Source organism: Heteronotia binoei, chromosome 11 (genome assembly GCF_032191835.1).
Source record: "Heteronotia binoei isolate CCM8104 ecotype False Entrance Well chromosome 11, APGP_CSIRO_Hbin_v1, whole genome shotgun sequence".
NCBI classification, from domain to species: Eukaryota; Metazoa; Chordata; class Lepidosauria; order Squamata; family Gekkonidae; genus Heteronotia; species Heteronotia binoei.
In genome coordinates this window covers 42,359,834-42,379,050 of record NC_083233.1, presented here as the reverse complement: position 1 = coordinate 42,379,050, position 19,217 = coordinate 42,359,834, and the positions used below count along the sequence as shown (strand labels likewise).

Below are 19,217 nucleotides of genomic sequence, written 5' to 3'. Positions count from 1 at the left end.
CTCCGAGGCAGGCAGGGAGGGAGGGTCCGAAAGCGGCGGGGGGGGGGCGGCTGGCGGGAGGGGGCGGCCGGCCTTCCTTCCTCCCTTCCCTCCCTCCTTCCTTCCTCCCTTCCCTCCTTCCTTCCTCCCTTCCCTCCCTCCTTCCTTCCTCCCTTCCCTCCTTCCTTCCTCCATTCCCTCCCTCCTTCCTTCCTCCCTTCCCTGCCTCCTTCCTTCCTACCTACCGGCCCAGAGCCGCAGCAGCAGCAGCAGAACGATGCCGCCTCCCGGGCCCGCCGCGGACGCCCAGCCGCCCGCCAGCAGGAGAGCAGCGCGCCGCCACCGCTCGAGCGATGGGCCCCGCAGCCCCCCGAGGACGCCGCCGCCTCCTGCCAGGCTGGATCGGGGCCGGTCCCTGCTTCTTGGAGCATGTGCAGAGTGCCGGCGGTGGAAGGGAGGGAGGGAGGCCTCGGCGGTAGCGAGGGGCGCCGGGCGGCAGCAGGCCCTGCACGATCCAGGCGGCGGCGCCCCGGGCTGGCTGCAAAGGGCCAGGGTGGCCCAAGCCGCTTCCGGACCCCACAGACGATCCCAGAGCCAGGACACGCCAATTTTGCAAAGAAAGACTCCCAACTGCTTAAAATGGAACAAGATGCCTTAGCCAAATTCCATGGGTCTTTCTGTGCGACTGGGTGGTTGGGGGGCGGGCGAGCTGTGTGTGCAAAGCCGCATTTATCGAAGAAAATTCTTCCGCCCGATCCCCTTCTCCCCCTTCCCCAATTCCGCCTTTGCAAGACGCACGGGGGAGAAAAACACTCACCCACCCCTAAATGTTTATTTGATAAAGTTTCCTCCACCTCTCCCTTTTCCTCCTTCCCCACTTCTCTCGCGCGTGCATGCATCCGGCCAGCAGCCCGGGGTTTTTGCATGCATGCTCCCTTGCCCCCCTCTTTCTCATTTCCATCCGTGCCTCTTCTTCGTCTTAGTCCTGGAAAGCACAGAAAGGAAGAGGGGGACGTCTCTGGGCGACAGCGGCAGCTCGCTTTGCATTTCCAGCCCCCCCCCTCCACTTCTGCAGGCTTTTCTTCTTCTCCTCCGCTCCGCTCCCCCCCTCCCCCGCCTTCCCTTTCTCCTCCTCCCCCCTCTCCATTGAGAGCCCAGGGACGCTGCCTATGCGGGGCTTTTGTTGCTGCCGAGAGCGCAGGTTCCCATGCGATGCCGGGGGGTGGGTAGAGCAGAGGGGTTCCCCGGCATGGGCCTTTCCTAGCCCCCCCCCCGCACGCCCCCCTCATGAGGAAGCCCTTTCTGGAATCTCCCCGGTTGAATCGGTATGCACTGCCGAGAAGACTTTACTAAAACACACCCCTTTTTCTACTGGAATCCTGCAGCAAGGATTCTCTTTGAACGCTACCATCTATGCCTTGGGGGCACCCAGCCCTGGAAATGCAAAGTTTGGCAAAGGGAGAGAAAGAAGCCAGGCTTCTCTTCCTTTACGTTCATTCCAGGTAGAGAAGCGGGCATGCGAAAGAAAGGTGGGCTCCCAGTTCCTCCTCTGTCTCTTGCCTCCTCCAGCCCTGAAGGTTCTTCTTCTTTATCTGCCTTCACCAGCTGGGCTTCTCCTTCAGTCCTTCTTACAAGGGGTGACTCTTGCATTTAGAGGGTGGGCTTTTAAAACTCATGGGTGGCAGGTTTGGGGAGGGGGGTCTTTCTTTTCTTTATATTTTAAAATTCTTGTTAAAAAAACTTTTGTGTTTGGTAAAAGCATTTGGCTTGTTGGGATTTTGAATTGTGGCTTGGATCTCTGGATGTTTGCTAGAAAGGTGTGTGTGCGCGTTTGTGTAAATGAGAGGCATAGGAAGCAACCAGGGATCATGCTTTTGGACAGGGGTTGGGGTAGGCAGAGAAGATTGGGAAGAGAAGACAGTCTTGGTAACAATTTTTTTTTGTTTTTTTGGCACTATTGTTCCATTACACTTGAGATGCTGATTGCTATGAATAATGATGTCCAAAGTGGAATGAATGAATAATGTCCAAAGTGGAAGCAAATGCATTTTGAATAAAGAGGTGTGCATTTGAGTCCCCCCCCCCCTTTTGGACACCAAACTTCATCATTTATGGTTGCAGTTTGGTCAAGAGCCATAAATGGCTCTTTACGGATCAGGCTGTTCCAACTCTGCGTGCCATCAGTGACATATGAGGAAGTGGGGGTGGGAGACTGACTTATTTCCACAACTGTCTGGAGTTTCTTCGGATTCCTATCTATGCTTGCGTTAGAAACCATGAATTGCATTAATGCCCCAATGTTATAGGTTAAGCTATAAATCAGCTACTTAAACTGATTTACTGGGTGTAATCAAACGCGAGTTCCTTTTGAAATACATGGCTATGGTTCTCTTCTGTGTTGCATGGGCACAAATCCTGATGACTCCATAGGGACCTATGGCTGCTGTATTAATTATAGAACAGAATTAGAGTCCAGTGGCACCCTTAAGACAATCAGAGTTTTTTATTCAAGGTATATAAGCTTTTGTGTGAAAGCACACTTCTTGGTTTTGGCATTTAGTAAGAAAGGCAATAACATCTGTACCTGTGCAAGTTTTTTCTTCTCAAGGCTGATGGGATTCCATTCCATGCGGCTTAATGAAGAGCCTTCCATGAAGATAGATCCAAGTGGGCAGCTTTGGTATGGTTCTTATAGGGTTGCCTAACTCCAGGTGTGGCCTGGAGAACTCCCATCTCCAGACTATCCCCAGTTGAGGGCAGGGGATCTCCTGGTTTGGAGGACCATCCCCTGCTTCAGGGCTATGAGAAAGGGGGGAGGAGGGAAATGTCTGCTGGGCATTGTATTATGCCCTGTGGACACTGGTTCCCATAATGGAGTATAATGGGTATAATGGAGAATCGATCTATGGGTATCTGGGGCTTGGGGGCACCTGTTTTTTGAGGTAGATGCACCAAAATTTTGGCATAGCAGCTGGTGCTATGGAGGGCGGAGGGAAGGGTGGCCCCCACCCGGCTCCGTTGCAAGAGCCCACCTGGCCCTGCCTTTCCTGTCAAGGTCACTCAGCCCCCACACACTCCTCCTCCCCCAGGGAGCCCATTTTGCTGACACAGGCATTGATTTTAAAAAATGTATTCCCATTATGCTGCCCACAGTGACCTGGCTACTAAGTGAGCGGTTGAAGTGGATTGGGAACCAAATGACCAACCCCCAAACAAGAGAGGCGAAAGGTGGTATCGGGAAGGAGCTCTACAACTCAGCACCAGGAGAAAAAAAAGACAGAAAGAAATTGGAGTTGTCGTGTGCCATAGAAATGGGGGGGGTGATGTGATTTGTTTGAGAGGGCAGCTGTATTGGTCTGCCAAAGAACAGCTAGAATCGATTTGAGCCCAGTAATGCCTTAGAGAAGAAGATGATGATGATGATGATGAAGATGATATTGGATTTATATCCCGCCCTCCTCTCCAAATCTCACAATCTCCTTTATCTTCCTCCCCCACAACAGACACCCTGTGAGGTGGGTGGGGCTGAGAGGACTCTCACAGCAGCTGTCCTTTCAAGGACAACCTCTGACAGAGCTATGGCTGACCCAAGGCCATTTCAGCAGCTGCGAGTGGAAGAGTAGAGAATCAAACCTGGTTCTCCCAGATAAGAGTCTGCATACTTAACTGTGACACCAAACCAACAAGATCTTGGCTGGCCCAAGGCCATGCCAGCAGGTGCAAGTGGAGGAGTGGGGAATCACACCCACTGGGGGATCCACACCCCGAAAGTGATGAAGGTGGCGCAGATAGAGCCAACAGAGCAAACAGGACAAAATAAATAGGCTGCATTATGCAGCACAGTTGAGAAAGTGCCTTATCCCATATACTGATGAAGTATATACAGGATTTGAGAACAAAATTGTTTCCGGCGGTGATATTTGGGGGATTTTTGGGGACGTCACAGGAAGTGCTGTGAAGTCACTTCCTGTTTCCGGCAGTGGCATTTTGGGGAAATGATGTCATTTGGGGGAAGTGATGTCACAGGAAGTGATGTCACTTCCCGTTTCCGGCAGGTGACGCGGGGGAAATGATGTCACAGGAAGTGGTGTCACTTCCTGTTTCCGGCGGCGGCATGGCATCACCGGAAGTGACGTCACCGGAAGTGACGTCACTTCCTGTTTCCGGCGGGGCGCGCGCGCTTCGCGCGCGCACCCCTGCCTCCCCCCCTCCAAGGTGTCCCTGGCTAGCCTTCAGACATTATGGTCACCCTAGTATGACATCATTACATTGGAAATGTCATGTTGCTGTTTGGGGGTAGGTTTTCCCCCACTGGCCAGCTGGTCACTGGCAGGAAGGGGGTGGAAAATCAGATGATCCACCCTTCCCACCTGGGGACTGGCTGGCAGCCCTAGGTAAAAGCCACACTTGGCCACATCTGCCCTCTGTTTACCTAGTAGTAGGACTGGGTCCAGAAGCACCCCCAGACTATGGCAAGGTTGCCAGGTCCTCCCCTCCCCAGCCACCAGCAGGGGTCAAGGTATAGACTTGTTCCTTCACAGGGAGTACAATCGCATCCTTTGGGAAACTGGATAGAAAACCCAACCTGCTCCAGCATACAAACACAGCCCAAATGTACTTTCAGGCCACCCCAAGTGACTTGCAGCACGCATCAGTAACAGTTTCATCATTCAGTGGTGCGAAAATAAAACATCAGAACAGAAAAAACATGTAGGAAATGTTGCACTAATAATACCACAAATGTATTGTTATTATTATTTAAAAATCTGTTTTACCTCCCATGTGCCCATGTTGGAATGCTTGGATTTTCAATCCACCCTGTAAAATAGGTTGAGAGCCTGTGACCTGAGCAATGGCCCCTTTAGCCCCTTCCCATGAGTTTCATAATTCACTAATACTAGACAGAAATGACCCAAAACACTTTGGGAATGAGGTAGAACATCCAGGTAGCTCTCACCCTTGGCAGGGGGAAAAATACAGTAAACTCAGTCATTGGTAGGGGTTTTGCCCTTTACTTGTATCTCCAATCCGCTTCCTGAGCCCAGCCTACCAAAAGATTTGTGACAGGGATAACTTTGGGATTCTCTGGCCAAATCCAGCCTCCTTTTTGGAATCTCCCACTGGCTGAAGTGAATAAGGAACGTTGTGAATCTAGCAATCTTTGACCTGGCCCTTAAAACTCACTGAGAAATTTTGCCTAAGATTTTGTCACAAATCATGGTCAATTGAGCATTTTTTAAATCAGCAGAGTAGCCATTTTAGAATCTACCAGAGATCCCCATTTAGGGACTTTTAATTAGAAGATTGCCCAGAGTTAAAAACAAAACAAATACGTGCTTGCCCTTTGGAACTATTGATCTGCAGGCTCCCAGTTAACAATTTGCTGGTGAAGCTGTGACGCTGTTTTACGAATATGGCAAAAGGCTCCTTCGCGTTTGCTGTTTTCCTTCTGGGATACCTCCTCAATGCCGAATGTGCAGGTTGGTGATTTTAAAGCTAACCCATCCATCACCTATGTTTCTTCTGCCTTAAAATAAGGGCCCATTCCTATCATGTGATAAGGAATAAAATCATTTGTAATCAACATGCAAAGCTTCTCTGTTAACCCCCCCTTTCATCCCCTCCCAGATCATCTAAAGAAAAGAGAAATAACATTTATGATCCAACTTTCCTTAACTGAAAGAACTGATTTTTCAGTCTAATTTGTATGTTCTACCAATTCATAATGTAGAGTGTAGATTCACCCCCTTAAAAAGATCAAAGAAGTAAGAAAATTGACAGATAGTTCACATGAAAATAACAAGATTTTTGTGACACCTTTGAAGCTAATGAATTTATTGCTGTATGTGATTGGAGCGGGTGAACCAGAACCCAGCACTGGCTCACAAAAAGGAATACATTCATTAGTCTGGAATGTTTCATAGGACTTTTGGGTGTTTTGCTGTAGCAAATGCAGCCTAGCTGTCTTCCTGGACGTTACACCTAAAGTGTTAGTAATAAGGAAGAGAAATAAATATAGTTCCTTTGACAATGGGGTATATTTAATATATAAGCTGCAACACTGAAGGGAAATTTACTATAAAAGTATTAGAGGTGAAGAATGCAAACTATCTAGGGTTGCCGATCCAATTAAAGAAAAATCTGAAGACTTTGGGGGCGGAGCCAGGAGACTTTGGGGGTGGAGCCAGGAGACATTGGGGGTGGAGCCAGGAACAAGGGTGTGACAAGCATAATTGAACTCCAAGGGAGTTCTGGCCATACCATTTAAAGGGACAGCACACCTTTTTAAATGCCTTTCTTCCATAGGAAATAATTAAGGATAGGGGCACCATCTTTTGGGGCTCATAGAATTGGACCCTCTGGTCCAATCGTTTTGAAACTTGGGGGGGCATTTTGGGGAGAGGCACTAGATGCTATACTAAAAATTTGGTGCTTCTACCTCAAAAAATAGCCCCCCAGAGCCCCCAATACCCACGGACCAATTTCCTATTATTCCCTATGGGAATCGTTCTCCATAGGGAATAATAGAGTGCCCAGTAGACATTTCCCTCCCCCCCACACTTTCTAAAGGGGGGGGAGGGCTTCCAAACCAGGGAATCCCCTGCCCCCTCCCTCTCTCACACACACAAATACTTACTAGATCTTCTTCCTACAGAACTCTACTTGCTGTTAAAACAAAAGCAAAAGAAAGGGAGGGGCTGTTCTTTATGGGAACTATTACTGACCCTTTCCAATGAAGCTCTTTCTGTTTCCTGTTTCCTGCGCAGCCTTAAAGGCACACATTTTACAAATGGATCAGTTTGCAGGTTTCTAAACCTGCAGGAGCATTACAACTACATTATGCTTACATGCATGTTCTCCCCCCCCCCCCCCCCGTTTCCGGATTTTTGGAGAGCGGGGAAGGAGGCCACAAATTCAGGGGTCCCCCGCTGGGGGGGGGGGGTTGGGAAGCCTAATACTATCCTTTTTTTCTGTTTCACAGTACTGTAAATGTCATTTTTAAAATTTGGTATCTCTCTTTCTTGCCTTGAACTACAAGGAAGGTGGGATATAATTGCTTTGATAAATAAAATTATTAAGGGATGGTCTCGGAGTATAATGTATTACATACATGTATAAATTATACATCCTTCTTGGTTTAATGTTTAGATAATTTCTTTCTGCCCATTTTAGGAATGTTCTCAGGACTATATATTTCTGTCAGTTAAGGCTAGATCCAGAAGAATGTAATTACATTTTTTTCACTCTGCTTTTCAGTCAAAAACATTAACTCCCAAAGCAGTTTACAGGAATTAAAAACAAATCAGTCAACTTGACCAATATCTTCTGTGTGTTCCCATGCTACCCAGGAGCACGTGGGCTTGATTTAGTTCAGGGAGAAAAAACTTCACCCCCTTCCCCCATTGTCCTAACCTGAAATGGCCCCAAGGAACTGTTTGTCCCATTGGGAGACCTTAATGTTATGGGGTACATACATGTTAAGTTTCCCCAATGGAAAAATAAACAGCTCTATAGGGTCATTTCAGGTTGGAAAAAATGGCAAAGGGGAAAGGCTTAAGCTGCCTCTCCAGACACACCAGAGGAAGCACAAAACTCTCAGACTGATTTCGCACTAACCTTGCTTCACGGCAGGCTTCCCTTTTTCTCCGGAGCAAGCTAGCGATTTCTCACAAGCTGCTCCACGCTGCCATTTTTCGTGGCAACCCTCAATTTGATGCACAGCAATGTAAACCTGAAAAAACAGGTTTACGTTGCCATGCCTCAAATCGAGGGTTGCCATGACAAAAAATGGCAGCACGGAGCAGCTTGTGAGAAATCGCCAGCTTGCTCCAGAGAAAAAGGGAAGCCTGCCGCGGAGCAAGGTTAATGTGAAATCAGTCCCAGACTATGTTGGTCAGCATGATTTGTGCAGTTAGGCCCTCCATCCAAGCACAGTAGAAGAGCACTTGGTCTCAAGGCCGGATTAACGCCAATTGATGCCCTAAACACAGGCCAGCAATGGTTCCAATGTCTTGTCCATTGCTTAATGAACAAGACATAAAGACTCAATAAGTGCTGAAGGTGAAATAAGAGAGTAGAAATTCAGTTTTCTTCCAGGACACCCCTCCCCCCACAGAGCAGACCCCACAATTATAGTAACTATAAGCTTTTTATTTAACACAAAGCAGCAGTAAGCAATATAAGCAAAACCTCCCCACCCGTTTGCACCCTCCTTCCCTTGGTGCCCTAAGCAGATGCCTATTTTTTTTAATGGTTAATCCAGGGCTGCTTGGCCTGCTGCCCATTTCTGTGCAGACCTCCCTGGGAAAGGATGGATAGGTGGATGCAGGTTGCAGACAGGCATGTACAAGGATGGATGCAAAAGATGGATGCAGAGGAAGACAGAATTGATATATAAATTGAGGCTGACCCACCTCATACTCTGAGCTGTTCTCTGTTCCATAATGTAAAATCCAAGTAGCATACCCAAAAACCCATCCCAGAAATGGTTTAAGAGGCCAGAGAACACTTGCATTTGGACAGGTGAGGTTTATTTATGCAAAACATTCTCTATGTCCTGTACTTTTAAAATATGTGTATACTGTAGTTTTCATTGATCAGGAAGAAGCAAGTTCTGTTTTGCACCGATATAAACGATTCAATTCTGGACGCTTGGAAGAGGTGATTGGTGGAAACCTAGAACGAGAGTGCTTGGAAGAAAAATGCAGCTTTGAGGAAGCAAGAGAAGTCTTTGAAAACCTTGAGAAAACGGTAAGTTTGTATGAAGAACCCTACTGGATCACACCAGTGGTCAAACTTATCCAGCAACCCTGTTGTCCATATTCACCAAGGAGTTTGCCCTAAAAGGCCTTCCTTGTTGCTGTCACACAATTGGTACACTGCCTCTAAACCCATCATGTTTAATAACTGATGGACCTATCTTCCATTATTTTGTTTAGTTCCACAAGCTAATTTAACATGGCACAACTAAAGCCCCTTGTTCTTCCAGAGTCTGCCAACTTTGCCACTGGGTTCTAATAGTGAGGGAGGTGGGGAAATGTTTGCACTTTATTAAATATAGCTGCATTCTAGTAGCATGATCATTATGGCATTTGCCCCACTATATACTGTTGGTTTATTTGCAGAGATGTAGTTAAATTGCACTGATTTTTTTTTTTTAAAATATGGTCATATTCCCTGATAACACATATTGTGTGGTATGTGGGGTAGCCAGCCTCCAGGAGGCACCTGGAGATCTCCCGTTTTTACAACTGATCTCCAGATGGCAGAGATCAGTTCCCCTGGAGAAAATGGCTGCTTTGAAGGGTGCACTCTATGGCATTGAACCATGCTGAGGCCCCTCCCCTCCCTAAAAATGACCCTCTCCCAGATTCACCCCTGAAGTCTCCAGGTATTTTCCAACACAGACCTAGAAACCCTAGAGGTATGAAAAGCTGGATCATGTGACCTCATTGCTTACATTATTCTGCAGTACAATTTTGTATATTACTGGCTTTGTCAGTTATAGGGAAGGTCAAGTAATGAAGGCCCCCCCCCACTTCCGGCAACATTAATCTCCTACAGGGGTTTGCACTGCAATGGAACTGCTACACGTACATAGCGCTATTTCAGATCTGACCTATTTACATAGAATTACATAGTAGGAACCAATCCAGGAACCAACCCATGCAATAAAGATACTACACATGTCCACTGTGTCAAGAAACACAGAAAAAGTATGGTTTATATATAATGAATGGCTTTTCTGCTAGTATTTACTTCTCAATTCAATTCTAATATGTTCCTTGCAGATGGAATTTTGGAATGGGTATATTGGTAAGTGAAAGTTTATCACCTTACTTCAAATACACTATATTGCTGTGTATTCATTATAAAATGTGTGTATTCAAAAGTATTTAAGAAATACAACATCCACTATGTGAAAGAAGCTGAACTGGGTAGATAGTCAAACTTTTGGGACTGTTGCTAAGCATAAAAGCTTGCTAAAATGGTGCCTTAGGAAACCAGGGGTTTTGGTTAATACGTGGCTCTGACTACAGGGAACAGCTTGTATCTGAATGAAAATAGTTTCAGAAAACTGTCACAAACAATAATTTCACATACAGCTATACCTTTTGGGAATACTGACATTTTGAAAACGTAATAATTCCAACAAAGAAGCTCATTCCAGTTGGATTTATGATACCAAGAGATCAGAAAAAGTAAATTCTCAAGGGCATATTAATTGAATTTTAGCCCCCTTCCCCATTTACAGGGAGGAGGGGTTCTGTTGTCCATATAGGGACAAATCCCTGTGTTGAAGTAGCTGGAGACAACAGATTACAGCTCCTCATTCCCCACCTGTGAGCAAGTCTATGGGTCTACAACTGCATAACTTCTTTCTAGTGTTCTGTTTGACAGGGCAAGCTCTTCAAAGCAGGGGTATGTCCTCTTTATTAGTGGTATAACAAAGATATAAATAATGATACTGCTCTTGGACTTTCTGAGTTGCTGTTCAACCATTGCTTCCAAGATGGAGATCAATGTGCGTCGAACCCTTGCACAAATGGAGGGAAATGTGAGGATCAAGTTGGTTACTACATCTGTTGGTGTCCAGCTGGTTATGAAGGAAAGAACTGTGAGTTAGGTACGTAAAAGGTGGAATTCAAGACTTGTCCAGACTATCTAGTTATTTTAAATGTCAGGCCCAGCATACCTAGTTAATGATTTGAGGATCTCATTCAACCTTTTATTTGTGTTGGGTTAACAGAAAACAATGTTGATGTGTAAAGTGCTATCAAGTCACAGCTGACTGACAGAAACTCCTGCAAGGGGCTTTTGAGGGAAGTGAGAAGCAGAGCTGGCTTGCCAGTACCTTCGTCTGCAGTCTTCCTTGGTGGTACTGACCCTGCTTAGCTTCCCAGATCTGATGAGATTGGGGTGTACCATGCTGCCTTTCCTCCCCCAGAAAACAATAGACACCCTGTATTTATTTATTTATATCTATGTCATTTCTAATCTGGCTTTCTCACTGAGACCCACAATAAAACCCCAAATAAATGCAAGCCCAATAGCAGAGACCAACAATATGAACATATATGAAACTGCCTTATACTGAATCAGACCCTTGGTCCATCAAGTCAGTATTGTCTACTCAGACTGGCAGCAGCTCTCCAGGGTCTCAGCTGAGGTTTTTCACACCTATTTGCCTGGACCCTTTTTAGTTGGAGATGCCAGGGATTGAACCTGGGACCTTCTGCTTACCAAGCAGATACTCTGCCACTGAGCCACCGTCCCTCCCCCAAATATTTTTTTGGGGTATAAGTTTATGAGAGTTAAAGCTCCCTTCCTCTGACATAGATAAACAAGAACAAAGGGACAGTTTTCTGCATACAAAGGACACATGGATTTTGTCCACTCTTAACCACAGCTCACACTGAACATTGGAAAGGTCACTCCCCAGGGCTGCAGGATCTGTGCAGAGGAATAGCTGTAGGGTTGGCAGGATGGTGTGAAAATGGGCAAGGGGATGATAGTATCCACAAACTCCTCAGTGGTGTGTGGAACAGGAAGGAGTGCTTTAACTTCATGTCCCTTCTCACCACAGCACCTCCAACCCAGGAGGCTATTTATCCTCGCCTGGTCAGAAAGAAGTGCAGCAATGGGGAAGAACAGAGGAAAACTTACACTGTCTGCATGAGATGTGGCAGGATACCACTCTGAGATGTAGAATCTTAAAATTTTAGTTTATTTATGCATACACTCAATTAAATAGACTACAAAATTATATGTTGTTGAAGGCTTTCACAGCCGAGTCCATTGGTTGTTGTAGATTTTCTGGACTGTGTGGCCATGGTCTTGGCATTGTGAGACCTGATGTTTCATCAGCAATTGTGACTGACATCCTCAGAGGTGTAACCCAGAAAACTGGAGTTGTCTCTGGGTCAAATTGAGAAGATTGGTAGGCAGGTAATTTGTATCTACTCAGACAGGTGGGGTAGGGTAAGATGTTTTTGCCATGTATCAAAGGAATCACTGATCAGATGGGAAAACTTATGAGGAAACATAACCTGCAAACAGTGTTCAGACCCACCAGAAGAATACATCAGATGCTACGATCTGCAAAAGACAGATGAGACTCCCTCACTTCTGCAGGAGTATACTGCATACCCTGAAGTTGTGGACAAGTTTACATTGGGATCACACAACATAGCATCCAGACAAGAATAAAAGAACATGAAAGACATTGCAGACTTGGCCAACCTGAAAAATCAGCAGTGGCTGAACCTAGCCAAACTCAAATAGGACACAGTGACTTATTCCAGGACACTATAATGCTAAACAACACATCCAATTAGATTACACAGAGAAGTCACTGAAATCCATAAATATAAACACAATTTCAACAGGAAGGAAGAAAATTTAAAAATGAATAGGGCATGGCTTCTGGTCCAGAAAAACACAAAATGCCCTACAGTTTACAACAGCACTACAGATAAGATTAGAATTTCAATAGCCAATCCATATTCAAAAGAACCCCCTCAGGTAAACTCTATTAGCATGTCACAGCCCAGAAAGCACCAGCCCTACCCCACCTGCCTGAGTAGATATAGATTACCTGCCTACCAACTTCTTCTCAATTTGACCCAGAGAGAACTCCAATTTTCTGGATTATCTCTGAGGATGCCAGTCACAGTTGCTGGTGAAACGTCAGTTCTCACAATGCCAAGACCATGGCCACACAGCCTGGAAAATCTACAACCATCATCAAACTACAAAATTATTGGTGATTTCTACTTCTGCTTTGTGCTTGTGTCATATTGAATTATGGTAGAATAATAGGATGAATTATGGTAGTTTGATAACAGAAACTGTAGGGACCTGCCATTTTCTTGAGCTAGAATGCTGTTCCTGTGTAATGGGAAAAGGGTGTCCCATTGCTCAGTACCATGGGTACAAAGTAACGAGCTGTCTTAAAGAACAGCAGTGTGTTAAACATTCAGCATTAGTGTGGAAAGACTATACAGGATGTTGGTTAAGGATGAAATAGAATCAGGGTGTTAGAAGCCAAGATCTGGCTCACACATGCAGCTGTGTTTCTTCAAGCTTGAGAGGCAACATGATGTGTGAACTATTTAAATATGCTGCATTTCCGGTGATCTGAAAGTTCTGTCTTTCATGGAGAGACATACAAATATGCTGGAGGGTTTTTTTGTTTGTTTTAATACGGTGTCACTTGTACCTTTTAGCCCCACCCTGCCCATTTTCATTGGTGATATTCCCAATTTGTTTATTTTACGCCTTTTATATGCAACCACCACAAGCTGTTAAAATTGAATACATTAAAAGGAACAGTTCAGCACAAGGACATTTAAAAATGACATGAACTCATAGATCCATTTCATAGAAGGAAGAACTGGAACTGAAAAAGAGATTCTCAAATCAAATGTGAGAAATTTGACAGTGTCCTTACTCTGGTAGCATTAGATGGCCCATACAATCACCCTTTCCTGGCTTCATGCAATAAACATACATGAGTGAACTCCTGGATTCAAATCTAACTGTTCTACCAAAGGCCAACATGCCTTCTGAACTAGCCCTGCTAGGTAACTGATAGCAGGTCATATTCCCAATAACTGTTTCCCCTCAAAGATTCATAAAGGAACCATCATCTCTAACTGTATTTTATTCCCCTCCCCATCAGATGCTACTTGTGCAACAAAGAATGGAGGATGCAAGCAACTCTGCAAGAACAACCCATCAGGGGGAGTGGTCTGTTCCTGCGTCCCTGGCTACAAGCTTGGGGCAGACAAGAAGATCTGTGAACCAGCAGGTAAAAGATTAGATACAGCCTGTGCAATTGTAGTTTGTGAGTTTTGGAGCAGAATGACCCGTCCTGATAGATATCTCACTGAGCAAAATTTCCTTTTGAATAGGTTTCCCTCTGGCATGACTAAAAGGTATTTGCTTCCAGGAAATGCATTTGGGGTTTGCTTACCAGGCAGATACCCTAGATTGAAATGGACACTGTCTGGTAGGTAACTGCAAATGGCATTCCAGCATCTGCATCACTGGTGCTGGCATGCATGGTCTTGGCTTTTTCTAACAATAGCTGAAGCACTACAGAACCTGCAAAAGTAGCTGGAGCAATGACTGTGGCAGGACCAGAGGTGGGCGGGAAGAACTCGTGTTATAAAGGTAATGACAGCTCTACATTGCCTTCAACTAAAGTCACCGTTTTACAACCTACACACATTAGTGTGAAACAGTAACTGTTCCCTCCCATCCATTCCCTCCTCTGTGTGCCTCCTCCCACACTAGCTGTGTGGCACACCTAGATCCCAGCTTGCTACAGCAGGATAAGAGAATCAAGATGGAATGAGCATAAAGGCCATTTTGAATCTCGGGGCTTGGTGGGAGATTGAAAGAACATGAATGGTTGGAAGGGGGCAACCCCCGCCCCCATGCTGGTACGTCACAGCCAGAGACTTCTCTGAGGGAGAGCCTTGTGTGACCTTAAGTCTGTATCATGCTGCTGTAACCCGTCTTGCAGGCTACTTTTGATGCTGAACAATATCAAGTGTTGTGAAGCAGTTTGCATACCAGAAGGTGCTATGACAGTCATTAATAATAATAAATGTCTGGCCAAGCTGAATACTTCTCTGCAATATATTTTCAAGCACTTTTAATTGCTACAGTTACTGACTTACAAGGGTTCCCTGTGGCACCATAATTTCAAGACACACAAATCTGAAAGCATGAAATCTTGGCACTTTCCATCATCTTGATAGGAAGATGTCTGTTCCACAGTTAGCCTTCTTTCCTTTTCCTTTCAATTTGTCATAACACTGAAGTCTGACATGTAACTCCACCAAAGTGCTCAGGTGCAGAATGGTTCATCAAATTCTAGAGATGGCTGTGTTAAGTCTGTTGCCTAGAGGTAAGCTTTGTGGTTTGCTCTAAGACAGAAGGAGATGAAGCTGCCTTATACCAAGTCAGACCATTAGTCTATCAAGATCGGTATTATCTACTGTTAGTGGCTCTCCAGGGTATCAGGTAGAGGTCTTTTGTATCACCTACTCCATGCTCCTTGTATCTGGAAATGCCAGGGACTGAACCTGGGACCTTCTGATAATATTTCCCCACTAAACCACAGCCCTCCTTAGTTACTGATATAATCAGAATGTTGCTGCCCACCTAATGGCAGTCCTCCTTTAAGATCTTTCTCTCCTTCGTCCTTATAATTTAGGCAAGCATACTTGGGCTGCCATTTGATTAAATATGAACACAGAAGTCAACCTTATATCAAGTGAGACCATTGGTTAGCCCAGCACAGTTCTGTCCATTCTGACCAGCAGTAGCCTCCAAGGGTCTCACCTTTCCTGTCGTCTGCAACCCAAGATCCTTGAGCTGAAGATGCCAGGAATTGGACCTGGTATCTTCTGCATGCAAAGCATGCACTCTACCGTTGAGCCTCAAAGCTTATCCCAATGCTGTAAAGAAACCTGCTTAACCATTTAAGGGTCAAATGTCATTGAGAGCCATTAAGAGTAGTAGAGAAGGCTATATCTGGGTTGCTAGCACTGGAGAGTTGTCAGCCAACTCAGGCTCCTCTGAAGCAGGAAGATATCCTGAAAGGGCTGCCAAGAGAAGAAGAAAAAAACACTATTTGCTGTTCCTTGGCTTAAATATGATGGGGAAGAGGGAGAACACAACATAGGGCTGCCATTTTGGGCAGCAGCTCAGTGCCCAGTGTGTCCACACACCCCCCCCACCCCTCCTCAGAATTAATAAACCTACTACAGTGTGTGATTGTATGGAAAGAGGCCACTTTGTCAGATGAATGAATTTTTTTTTTTTTCTAATCACAGTGCCTTTTCCATGCGGAAGGATTACAGCTCCAGAAGCCGTCAGCAAACTCACCCGTTCCATCAACACATTTGACAGCTGGTTCTCCACCAATGATACAGATACAGAGGATGCCATAAATGACAACAGCACTCAGATCATTCCCCTGTCAGAAAGCAAAAATCGAGTGGTTGGGGGCAGCAACAGCAAGAAAGGCGAAGTACCTTGGCAGGTAGCATGATTAACCATTGGTGTTTTGCACCACTGAGAGCTACAATCGATCCACATCATGAGAACATAAGAGGATCCCTGCCAGACCAGATCTGTGGTCCATCCAGTCCAGCATCCTGTTTCACTGGAGGGCCAAAAACACTGCACAGTGGCCAAGGTCTTCCCCTGATGTTGCCTGCCAGCAGTAGGCTTCAGAGGCTTAGTGCCTCTTAACATGAATGTTCCCTTTACTAACCATTTGTGGGCCTAAACCCCATGCATTTTTCCAACCCCTTTTAAAGCCATCTATGATCATGGCTATCATTACCTCTACTGGTAGTGAATTCCACAATTTAATTGCTCATTGAGTAAGCAGTGTTTCTTTTTCTTTGTCCTATACCTATTGCTCCATCATTGGGTGCCCCTAAGGTCTTTGAAAGGAGAAGGAGGAAAAGTTCCCTCTAACCCTTTTCTATATTTCCATGCATAATTTTACAAACCCTTAAAGATGGATAGCTGTGTTAGTCTGTCTGTAGAAGATATTGGATTTAAGAAGATGATATTGGATTTATATCCCACCCTATTCTCTGAATCTCAGAGTCTCAAAGTGGTCACAATCTCCTTTTATCTTCCCCCACCCCCCAACAGACACCCTGTGAAGTAGGTGGTGCTAAAAGAGCTCTTACAGTAGCTGCCTTTTCAAGGACAACTCCTACAAGAGCTATGGCTGACCCAAGGCCATTCCAGCAGGTGTAAATGGAGAAGTGGGGAATCAAACTCAGTTCTCCCAGATAAGAGTCTGCGCACTTAACCACTACACCAAACTGGCTCTTAAACTGGCTGGCTGTAGGAGTAGAGAACAGCAAGTGTCCAGTAGAAGAAGATATTGGATTTATATCTCGCCCTCCACTCCGAAGACTCTCAGAGCGGCTCACAATCTCCTTTACCTTCCTCCCCCACAACAAACACCCTGTGAGGTGGGTGGGGCTGGAGAGGGCTCTCCCAGCAGCTGCCCTTTCAAGGACAACCTCTGCCAGAGCTATGGCTGACCCAAGGCCATGCCAGCAGCTGCAAGTGGAGGAGTGGAGAATCAAACCTGGTTCTCCCAGATAAGAGTCCGCACACTTAACCACTACACCAAACTGGCTCTTTTAGTACTTAAAGACTAACAAAATTTATGAGCTTTTGTGAGTCACCACTCACTTCTTCAGATATAGTAAGAATGACTTCTGTTCTATAACCCTCTACTTTATTTCACCTTAGCTTTCTTTTTTATAAACTTAAAACTCTCAGACTCTACAGTCTTTCCTCATCAACTTGGTTACTCTTGCCTGTAATTTTTCTGTAAAATCTTTTTAGAAATATGGCCACCAGAACTGTGTATCATATTCCAAATAAGGGTATTACAATATTTGCCATTTTATTTTCAGTCCCTTTCCTAATAATCCCCAACATGGGGTTTACTTTTTCACTGTGGCTATATACTGGGCTGGCAGCTGCCACTATAACTCTATCAGGTGGCTGCAGTAAAATGGGTTTAGTGGCTACAGGAAGACTCTTAAATCCAAGTCTGATTTAAAGCAGCCTATACAGAAAATTAGGTTAATGCAAAAAGAAGATATCAATACTAAGCAAGTGATCCTGTACAATCACATATTGCATAACAAAGTCTGAGTCCAGTGACACCTTTAAGACCAACAAAGTTTTATTCAAGGTACCTTCAAAAAAACTTTCTTGGTCTTACAGGTGCCACTGGACTCAAACTTTGTTCTACTGCTTCAGACAAACAATGCTACCCACCTGGATTTACACTGCATAAAAAATGCAGCTGGCAGTTTCCAGCAGTGTGTGTGTGAGAGAGATAGGGTGCTACTTTAAATTGTGAAAATTATGCAAATCAAGCAAAATGTGTGTGGATTTGATTTTGCATAATTTATTCCACTAGCCACAAAGCAAGGGATGGAACTTGATGCTGAGCATCAAAGCATCCAGCTTGGATGATACCAATCAGCTTCAATGGAAATCCTCCAGTTCCTGTTATTTTTCCTAGGGACTGACCACTTCTTATTCCTTGCAAATAAGGAGTGCTTATTCTCTGCCATTTAAAAATAATGAAGCTGAGATTTACTTCAAGGATTATGACTCACTGCTAGATCCCAAATGATGCAGACTTGCCAAATCCACCATTTTATGGTGTCTATTATAATTATCATGACATCAAATGTTTTATTATCTTTTGAAATAATAAGAATTTCACAGCAATGGATTAATACTAAATGGATGGACTCAGAGAGACAGTTGAAATTTTGCCACAGGAGAGTCCATGCAAAAGTGAAAATAACATTATGGTGAGTTTTCAAATATGGGTTGGCTGTGAATTTTTATCACTCATTTTTAAATTTTGGTAGAAGAAAAAAAATCAGTTTCTGCTGAATTATGAGGATTCCTATGCAAGCAAAAAAAAAAAAAAATCACATCCACTGAACTATTCAAAATTGAGATTAAAAGTACTTGAGCCAGAATTTCTCTTGAGTTTCATCCCACATTCTCATTTCATATCTGCTGCAGTTAAACTGATCTTCATAGAAGTTAAACAACAATGGTTCCTACCTGGAGGGGAGGATCTTGTAGAAAAACTTTGCCAAAAAAATGCTGAACTCCTCTTCTGATGTGTGCCATTCAGCCTCTGCTGCCCTCTAGAGGGCATCCAAACAACTTAATTCCCGCATTTATATTTTATTTATTTTATTCGATCTTTAGCCCGTTCTTCCCTTAGAACACACTCTGATTCGCAGTAGCTGTTGTAGTTAAACGCAGTAGGTTCTCTTTTTTTTACCCATTTGTATCTGGGAAGAGATGAGTTCCTTAGCTTCAAGCCACACAATTGCTCCATCTCTATCACAACCATGAACTCTAAAAGGAAAGTTGCTTCAGAGCTACCGACAGCCACCAGACAAAGCTTTCTGCTAACTCTCCCCCATTATACTACCCAGCTCCAGCCATGGCATCATTTGAAGTATCACAAGATTTGCTTGCTGCCATGGGTCTCTCCAGGCCTTGAATTCAGCAGGAGCTCACAGGAGTGCAGCTCCTGAACCTTTCTGAGGGTTCCCCCTACTCCTCCCCACCACCTACCTTGTCCATTTAATAGTGAGTGCAGCTGCATAACAATCCCTGAATTAGGAGAGCGGTCAGCTGGG

General features: G+C 44.9%; 1 protein-coding gene across 3 annotated transcripts in view; it reads left to right on the top strand.

The window, feature by feature from the left end:
* Positions 1-5,299: 5,299 nt before the first annotated feature.
* The window catches only part of F9 (coagulation factor IX), a 155,886-nt gene continuing 141,968 nt past the window's right edge, over positions 5,300-19,217 (top strand). For 2 of the 3 annotated variants that reach the window (XR_009555977.1, XM_060249882.1), the window contains exons 1-6: positions 5,300-5,459; positions 8,567-8,730; positions 9,771-9,795; positions 10,493-10,606; positions 13,664-13,792; positions 15,831-16,039. Coding sequence is in view for 2 of the 3 variants with exons in the window: in XM_060249882.1 (XP_060105865.1) it covers positions 5,393-5,459; positions 8,567-8,730; positions 9,771-9,795; positions 10,493-10,606; positions 13,664-13,792; positions 15,831-16,039 (708 nt within the window). In the remaining variant the exon portion in view is untranslated. Of the gene's footprint in view, positions 5,460-8,566; positions 8,731-9,770; positions 9,796-10,467; positions 10,607-13,663; positions 13,793-15,830; positions 16,040-19,217 lie in introns of all 3 variants that reach the window. The other variant, XM_060249883.1, reaches the window with a different exon arrangement.